Raw genomic sequence first — 10,146 nt, 5'->3', positions numbered from 1 at the left:
CTGACCTGCCTGCCAATGGGAAGTTATGCATAGTTGAATCAGAAGTTGGCCCAGATGCTTTGAATTCACAAATTCAGGAGCCAAGACTATGTCATGTCCTTGTTCCGTCTTGGGTAAACATGAAAGCCTGGCCCTGAATTTTAATGGAATTTCTTTCCTTTGTGGTCAGAAATAAACCTCCTTCCAGGCTTTTGTTCTTGGCACTCGAGAGAATCTGTCATATTGTACCTGAGCCTCTAAAGGCTTTTTTTTTTACAGTATGAAAAATGCTTTTTAAAATGTCATTTCATTTCATTTGAAAGAGAGAGAACACACAATTTAAAGGGTCACTTAAACCAAATTACAAAATAAATAAATAAATAATCCTTTTTTCCTGATAACAGATACACCAATCTGAATGTCACAGTAGGCTTGAGGAAAACACAATGATATTTTTCACCACTTCCTACAAAACAATTTCTCAAATGTTGCTGTCAGAAAATGAAAATAATCATAGAAAGTAGTTCCAATGAGAACTAATCACAGTCCACTGTTCTGTGGATGATCCAGAGAAACCAGGTTATTATTTCTGTAAAGACTCATTGCTACAGCAATCTGTTACCAGGAAAAAGGATTATTTATTTATTTATTTTGTAATGTGAATGTGTGTGTGAATGGGTGAATGGTGCATGATCTCCTGTAAAGCGCTTTGGCCAGTGCAACACACTGTGAAAAAATGCGCTATATACAGATGGATATTTCAAAAAATAAAATAATATGTAAAATAAGAAAACTGCTCATTTGTAATTCGGGTGAACAAATTCTTTAAAACTTGCAAGCTCAAGTAGACACTCGTCTAAATTTAGGGGTCTGGAAATGTGTCATGCACCCTGATTAAAAATAAAAAAACTCTCACTTTTTTCTGATTCAATGTGACAAGAAGTCTGATTATTTTGACTCCTCGCTGACTTTACCACTGAGTCACTGTTTGCTATTGGGATCATCCTCCTCGGTGCCAAAACTCTCTCTGCCATCACCTGGCTCATTATATTAATTAAAAACACAACACATTGGCACACACATTGATGCACAACTTCATGTGTCTACTCCTACAGGGGACACAGTGAGTCAGTGACATTACTCAACCAAAGCATCTGATTGCCATCTGGAGTCTAGGCGACCCAGACAACAACCCCCCACACGGCCACATCAGTGTCTATATGATCCACATCATTAGTGGTTGCACACACACAGCACAATATGGTGTCACTTTCTGACCCCTGCAAAGCTCAGATGAAGTGGGCTCCCCCTGACAAATGAGAGCATAGGCCCTTTCTGTACCAGTAACAACCCTCCTCTCGACTCCCATCCCCTACGCACACATGCACAGGCCCCTGAGCTTACGCATGTTCAAAGCCAAGATAAAAGCTAACGTTTATATCCAGCCACCTGCACGTAACCAGCAGCCGCAACCCCTCCTCCTCCGCCTCTCTTCGCTGACACACAGCCGTCATCCATCTTGCAGGGCCTCCTGGGTCTCTAATTAGGCTCCGGGTGGGTGATACCCTCTGGAACGTTTATTGTAACATCACTCAGCTTTATTTCCTCTAAAACAGACACAAATGAGAAAGAGAAGAAATAGAAAACAGTAACAGAAGCAGGATGAAAAGCAGATGAAACAGGATTTAGTACACGCTAAAATGCATCAGGAAGACAACACAGAAAATAGGAATCTGTCCATCATCTTCATCAGGTATGATGACTTTCTACCCAGCAAGTCACTGCAGAGGTCTGGGAACATGGTGATGATGCCACAACAAATTTAACAGGGATAGAAACACAAGCAGTAAGATGATCACACAAATATTTGATCCAGATGATCTGAACTGCTTTATTTATTTGGTAAAACTGAATATGAACACATCTTTCTTTAGTAATCCCTCATTACACAGTGTGGAGACCTATGGTAAAAATGTTCATAGGTCAAAGTTCAACCAGGAAGGTTGTTTATTAACTGTGCCGGGTGTTTACAGCACACAGGTTGGGCCGTACATTTATCCTACATTGTTTTTTTTTACCAGTGTCACTGAGATAAGGTAGGTAATTTGGTGAGTACAGTCTCATATCACAAATAGAGATGATGGGCAGTGAAAAGAAGACCCACATAGATGAACCCAATCAACGAAATACAGAAACATCTTTTAACCACAGTGAAGAGCCTGCCATTCATGTTTGTTGCACCTTGTTCATCAGCCTCAAAGGGCAAAATACTAAAGACCCAGAGCTTTCAAAAGCAAACCAAAAGCCAAGCCTAAAGCAGCTTGGTCCTTGGAAACTGATGTCTGGTCCCTGCATAAGTGATTATTCCATTTTTAGAAAATCCTATAGAAGTGACTGATTTATTGGGAGATGCAGTAACGTTTATGTGAAATAAGGTGGCAGAAGTAGCAGTAGTGTTAAGACAGACAAACATTTTAAAAATGTCAAAGCTGATGTATTAGTTCTGACTTAACCAACTGAATGTCATTGTCGGTGCCTTTAAGCCAATAAGTCCAACATTCACTCTTTCTTTAGTTTCCAATACTAATATGTGGTTCTTCAGCTACCAAATGCACCACTACGTTCATCAGATAGCCACCCGCTCTGTCTCAAATCTTTCCAAGGGGCTGAACCAAAACACTAAAGTTGAGGGCAGTAAAACCAGAGCAGTATAAGCTGAAAGATGATAAAATCTTCCATAGAGCTGAGGGGTACTACAACATTACTACAAGTAGGCTCTTTCACATTACATGCAGTAATTTGATCCCATTGCTAACAGAACATTTTTTTAATCAGTGCAGCTTTAAACTACATTTACATGAACTACCGAACCATTGCTGTAACAAATTGTGGTGTGCTACTTGGTATGTGGTCAAGCACAGTTTTGGAAAATGCAGTTTTCTCTATTCAGCTGAAATGATACCTGATACAGATCTTAGATATCTTCTTGGAAACAGCTGACCTGGCAGATTATAAGAAACCTTATTTTGTTGAAATGGAACAGCTAAAATGATCCCAATGTTTTCTTCAGATTTGGAAGCGGTGCGTTTTCTTTTTCGAGTTGCCTGAGCCTGGTCTTTTAAAGACTGTAGAAAGTGGTCACCACACTGAGTCGACCACAATCCAAATGCTCTTTGTAAGCACAAACAACTCCAGGGTTCTTAGCGCTCTAATGGTATATTGAGACCAGACTTGTTTTTACATTGTTGGTCCTTTTTTTGCATGTAAAACTCAAAAACAGTGCAAACATCCTGTGATGGATGTCTTTTTTATTTCATCCATTCAGGGATTGTAATGTGAGAACCACAATCTGCCATATGCACAGTGTAAACTTTTGATGGGAAACACACTTTAAGGACTCGGTCTTTGGTACGGCTGTTTACAAGAGCTGAACAAAAACAAGATGAAAAGCGTCTTGACGTCTTATTTCATTTCAAAAGTTAAACATTTCGTGGCCAAGTGAAAACAGAAACATACTTGTATTGTGTCACATACAGACAGGTGATGAAAGGAAAAGCCAACATGAAGTGTCTCAGAGAGGTGCTGGGCCACCACATGCCACCAGAACCGCTTCAGTGCACCTTGATTCTACAAGTCTCTGGACTCTAGCGGAGAGAGGAACACCATTCTGCCAGCAGATACTCACTCATGTGGTGTTTTGATGGTGGTGGTGGAGACGCTGTCTAATACAGTGTCTAACAGTGTCTCCCATTCGATTTCTGACCCATACTCGTAAGAGGGAGCATATCATCCCCATCTTGGCTTCCCTCTACTGGTTACAATTTAAAATCCCCTGATGGTTTTCAAAGCTCTGAATGGCTTAGCCTCTTGCTACCTTTCTAAGATTAGCAAATCCTTTATCAGAATAGCTGTAAACTCATTTACAGTTTCAACTCTATAATATACAGCATTGTGTAATTAATTTAATTGTACTCAATTTTGAAGGTTGAGTATAAGCATAAAGAACAAAATGATGTGAAATACCTGCAGAGTGTACTGAGATCTTTAGATGGACAGCTAAAGTACAGGTTGGATATACTCTGTACGCTACTGCAGCATGTTGATGACGACGTGTACTAATTCCTGAGTAAACACATGCAGTTCAGCAGTTCAGAAGCTCATTTGAATGCAAGAAAACCCTGCATGAAACTCATCTGGTCTTAAACGAATAACAAAAGATCAAACTGATGGTGCCACGGCTGCTGAGTTTTCTCAGTTAGCAAAGACTGAGCAGGGACACGGATATGAATACTTATGAGATCTTTGACCTTGTGGGTTCCGACACGCTGAGACAAAGAGAACAAATGACAAATCACAGTGGTGAGAGCTCATAATGAGACAGAGATAAAAACAGTGCCTCTGTGATATGAATCATACATTCACAAGTATACACAGACACAACAGAGAAAGTATGTCTAGACAGTAAACAATATCTGCCTCTGGGCCCTAAGAATGTGGGCTATACTACTGCAGATACAACGCCGAGTACAAAACATCCACATAAACAACTGTGAACTTGTCAGCTTATCCATTCCTATCAAAATCAATACATATAATCTTAGTAGACCAACAACTATTTGTGCCACATTAAATGACGGAGAAAAGTGTTGCAATCAGCGAAGATGTTTCTCAGTCATGGCACTAATGACAGTTAATGTCAAAGACCAGACAGAGAGGCACGTCTGGGCTTGTATAAACTGCCACGGTTTCATTTTAAAGATATCTACAGTACATGTGTGGTGTCTGTGTGCTACTGCTGACAGGGGTTCAGAGTGTGTGCACATCCACACACAAACAAATCCTTAGATGAAACTACACGTCCACAGAGATTTAATTCTTTCTTTATCATATCTGAGCATCAGATAAGCTCCATGGTGCACGAAAAGGAGAAAACATAAACCAAGCATGGAGGAATATGTTACTTTTGAAGTTGTGATTATTCTCAGCTAGTTAAGCAGATCATTAAGCGTAATGGTGAGGAGGATTGCAAAGCTTTTTCTCTGATGGCAAGAACAAAGTTCTTGATGATCTGGGGGATTCGGGAGCTGGATTGATGGGAATTCCCCTGCCTGCTGGAACAGTTTACTCTGAAACATTTTGATCTATGGTAATAGACAGGTGCTATCATAAATCTACAGTCAAGGAGCTTTACATACTCAAACTTGAGGTATATGGGGATAAATGTATCCTTTGACAGATTTTATCTGGTGACTGAAGGTTCGCCCCAGATAGACACCAGCATTGTTAGTCCCACAGTGACATGAACACACATAGAAAAAAAGAGAGAATGATTTGAAAATATACGTTTCAAATTATGAAAAACCTGTTGCTGAGATGTGATGATATGTGTAATCTTAAAAAATATTGGCCAGCTCAGTACTGAGTAAATAAAAGACCACACAACAATAAAACACAGCTCTAAATGGGATGTGACTGAAGTAGACAGAACTGTCACGGTTGGCAGGCTGCTGTTGTCTGTGGTTAAAAAAAGATATATGGAGAACAGTGAACCAAGGTCACAGGAAAAACGAGTCTATGTCTGTAAGAGCTGAACATTTTCACTGAATAACAACCAGGACAAAGCACAACTTTAATGTTGGCTGCTGTGATGCACATCTATTCGTAAAAACTGTTGATCTGTGCATAAAAGATTCATTTTGAAATTGGTTTGTATTCCTTTCCGTTGAGAAATCACAGGGGAACATTGTTGGAGGATTATGAGAATGAACTCTGAAAGTATTTCCCCCTCTTGGCAAATAAAAGGCAAACACCAAAAATTCATTATTTATTTTCTCCTCTCACTTCTCCTTTGTTGGTTCCCTCCACTGCTTTGTGCTTGAATCACTAAATCGGGTAATCGCTTCCGCTCAGTTTCCTTGTTTATAAAAACACAAGTTTTCAAGAGCCTGCAATAAATTTATATTTGGTACAAGCAGCACAGTGAATGAGTGAGTGAGCTCCCCTGGCAATGTGCCCCTCCACAAGCTTTCTGTGAAGGTTTGTCCCCTCAGCTGCCACAGTGCTGGTTGATTGATTTGCTCTTTAATGGCTTCGTGTGTTGGGCATGGTCTTTGACAAACATCTGTAAGGATAGATTAGGCAACCTGGGTCTGTTTTGCTCTGCTACACTCATCTGTGGCGTAGTAAAGTGAGGTATCTGCCTTTTCAGTGGCCTGGGAGAATGACATGCTCCATTATAAAAAGAACTGACTCCAATGGAAAAAAAAAAACAACCTTGGGTCGTAACGGCTGCTGGTGCCTCAGGGGATGAAGTTCAGCTTCTGATGTTGATGACTGAGAAGGGGCAACACTAGTAGCTGGTCTCTGAGTGATGAAGTTATACAGAGGGTTGAGATCAAGAGAGGTTTATGTTTGAAGAGTCACTTTAATGGAAGAAGCTGAGGTTCAGCTCTAGGTCGTAACTTCATTGGGGGTTCTGTCAAACTCGCGTACCAACTGTCACAGTTTTGAAAAGGTGGGTAACAATATAAATCAACAGTAAATTAAGCTTGTGAATATTTAAAATCACAATACTGAATCAAATCACAGGAGACTGGAAAAAGACAACATGCCAAGACAAACAACTGACAATCAGAATTCAGGAAGTCCGCTTATGGAGAAATTAACTCATAAAATGCATTACAAACCAGAAACTGGAACTGGAAACCGGGTGATGTAAAATCATATCGCAGACACTAAGGATTCAAATTATTTTTGCTTATACAGTATTTAAGGCAAACTGGAATGTTTGTTTCACAGTGATTAGCATAAATGTAGGACAAGTTGGACACTCACGCTCTAGCTAAAACTATCAAACAACTCTACTTGTCAGGCTAAATTACCTGTCCAGCAGAAAACAGGCAACTTCTGTGTCATTTTGGAAACATTTGTCCCTCCTCAAGGATTTCCATCTGGGAAAGGCCACACCAATGTTTATCCTCGTCTCGTGCTGTCGCCTATCCAATTTCTTCATGTCTTTACTTTTCTGACGACACAGAATCACGGCGTCTTCCTTTTTTTTGTATTAAAGTGTAACTATGATACTCCATTTCTTAAAAATAAAGTTCACAATGCTCCCTCTTGTTTCCAACATTACTTATTTGTCTTCCAAGCATCTCCAAATCCAAGCTGCTACTTCAGCATGAAAATGTAAAATTCATGCTCTAGAGCCAGCGTGTGGTTTGTCCATTCTGGGCTAAACATGGCGACTCAACATGGTGCCCTCCATGATAGGGGACCTGCTCCTATGTAGATGTAAAAGGCTCATTCAAAGCTAAAAGGAGACAACAATTCTTATTTTCTGGTGATTACACATTAATGAGAAGATAATTATGTATACTATAGCTGGTTTCTGCTAATAAGTCCTTCTAGATCTTATACACTGCACCTTCAGTGCTAATGGTTTCAGGATTTTCTGTTTGTAAAAATAAAGTACAACAAAAAAAGAAATCTAGCTTTTTTTTATCTTCTTTAGGATTAGCTGACTTTGCTCAAGTCTTTTCCCCAAGGTTACACGCTCCAGTTGTCAGTGACAAATTCAAACACAAAACGCTGTCTCTGAACAAACATCTTAATCCTGAAATCAATCTTTATTCCAACCTACGCCTTAAAATTAGAAGCTAACATCAGAAGGTGCTGCTCAGCCATGAGGTATTAGGAGACAGGGGACAAAGCACACCTGCAAAGCTGGAGTTGACATGAAACAAAAAAGCACACCCAAAACAAAAGCCTCATCCAAAAGCCGCTTCTGAAGCCTCTCTTTGTAATCCAGGGATGTAGAGCAGATCTGAGATATGGGAAAAGTCCCATGTGAAAGCAACAGGCTTCCACAGAGCACATTAACATTTACTTGTGTTTGAATTCGATTGAACTAATTACACTGGGTTGTTAGGATGATAAGCGAGCATAAACATTCAGGGATGGAACAGGCCCCCGCTGAGATGAAAAACCCTCTACATCCATCCATACTCAATTAATCAGTAACTGACTCTGCAAACAGATGCAGAAGCTTGCTCCACTGCCTCCCTTGTGTGCACTGACTGACACATGAAAGCAGGGAATTTTGCACCCAGTTAGAAGATTATGCAGTGAGCGAGTTAAATCTGAGCTGATATTGTATAAAGACCGCAGAGCACCACACACACATGGAGACGTGTCCTGTTTATCGGGACTGGTTTCCACTGCCAGGTAACACAGCATGTTCAGTGGGTGCATGTGCACTTATTTATGCTCATAAAGAACATAATTGTTTTTTATGTGAAAACAATAGGGTCCCAGGGGGCCCTGAGGCATGACAGAGGAGCAACAGTGAACATCTGCAGGAGCTGGTAATGAATACAGCATTGCACAACTGCTAGTTAGGAAACAATGTTCACATACAGCAAAAAAAAAAAAACAAAAAAACTTCAAAGCCTTCCATGTCCAGCACACCAGGTTATTTCAATTAGTCTCCAACAAGAACCGTTCCTCTTCCCCAGATGGGCACTCCCAGGGATCAACCACAGGGGACCCTGTCACTCTGTTTCCTTTACTCTCCCCAAGGGCTTTGTTTTGGGAAAGGAGAAGTGAATCAGGTTCAAAGTGGAGAAGAAGATCGCAGGGTAACATGAGAGGACAGTCTGTCCGATGGGGCATGTGGCTGTGCCAGATGATGCGGGCCTGCTGGCTCGATGTGGGGATGGTTCTTTATTTCTGAGCTCTTAACAACAGTGCGCACACACACACAGAAATAAGACACCACTAAATAAAGTGCTATTTAAAAAATAAAATAAAATAAAAAACACACAGGATCTGAATTCTTTATTTATTCATTTATCGTTTTCCTTACTGACTTTAAATTACACTATCGATATGTCTCATTCAGTTAATGTTTTCAAGTACATACATTTGTGCTTTCTTCATGTCTGCATCAACAATCTACAGGTCCAGTTTCTGTAGTATTTTTACAAGTCACAAAGTCAAGTGTTGATCAAAAAGTTGACCTTCAGGTAACATTTGTGGATTTTTCTGGCTCCGTCACTTGTCAAAACCCTTCGTTTGACTGAAGGTTGAGAGGCCACACAAAGGCTGGGTATGAGTTCAGAGTCTTTCAACCAAGAAACGATCAGGTTTGCTTCACATTTGACATGTATATGAACACATCTGGTCCTATTTTAAACTGAACAGGAGAAGGGAGTGTTGATTGTAATGATGATATCTCTATGTCGTATTTATGCAATTCACTTTAGCAAAGATCGGACATTCAGTCATGCGAAATGGGAATATAAAAGAAACAATCATGGCATTTTTCCCACCCACAATCCTCACCCCATTTACCATGACCTGGAGCATTTCCAATCTAAACAAGAGGGAAAACATGAGGCCAAACAACAAGCTGAAAGCCTAAATAGTGCCTGAGGTTTTCCTGATAAGGTCAGCAAGTCAAGAGAACACCACCAGCCAAATGAACAACATAACTGCATAGGATATCCAAATGCTCAGTTCTAAACATGTTTGTTGCCATGGGCCACACAGCTGAAGGTTTCAATGAGAGGTTGAGAGATCCATAATCCAAACGGACTTTGATGGTTTAGAAAGTCTGTTCCTGGGTTACCATATCCTCCGGTTTCTCTCTCTCTCTGAATATACAAATGAAAGAACAGTAACTGAAACAACTTTAGAAAAAAATATCAACCATCTCACAAGAATAACATCACTGCTCCCATTTACGTACTGCATACTTATATTTTGAAAAAGACCAGTCCTACTTTTCCATAGTTGCATTGGGGGACATGTCCATCTAGACTGCATGTCCTACAGCTTGACAGAAGCTGAAAAAGCGAAGTCTGACTGGACAGTAGATGCATTTACATGGTCACACATACAAAAAAAGCTGGAAAAAACCTATACAGTAGGATGAAAATGTCACATTTATGTCCTTTATAAATCAAAATACTTCCATACCTGCAAATGGCTTCCAATGGGAGTGTTACTGTGTATTTATCTTGGCTGCTACAGTATTTTTAATGTCTGTCACTTTCACATTCAGTTCAGTTCAATTCAATTTTATCTGCATAGCACCAAATCACCACAAAAGTCATCTCAGGAGACTTTACAAAGTCAGATCTAGACCTTACTATTATTATTATT

At 40.1% G+C, this 10,146-nt stretch overlaps 1 protein-coding gene across 1 annotated transcript in view; it reads right to left on the bottom strand.

Annotated features, from left to right (window-relative positions):
* Window positions 1-8,827: 8,827 nt before the first annotated feature.
* susd2 (sushi domain containing 2) overlaps window positions 8,828-10,146 on the bottom strand; it is a gene marked incomplete at its 5' end in the record, with an annotated part of 14,845 nt that continues 13,526 nt past the window's right edge. The window contains one exon of the mRNA XM_020623957.1: window positions 8,828-9,635. Within this exon, the coding sequence (XP_020479613.1) occupies window positions 9,587-9,635 (49 nt within the window). The remainder of the gene's footprint in view (window positions 9,636-10,146) is intronic.

This window comes from Monopterus albus, unplaced genomic scaffold (genome assembly GCF_001952655.1).
Source record: "Monopterus albus unplaced genomic scaffold, M_albus_1.0 scaffold317.1, whole genome shotgun sequence".
Lineage (NCBI taxonomy): Eukaryota > Metazoa > Chordata > Actinopteri > Synbranchiformes > Synbranchidae > Monopterus > Monopterus albus.
This window is presented reverse-complemented; position numbering and strand designations above follow the sequence as displayed.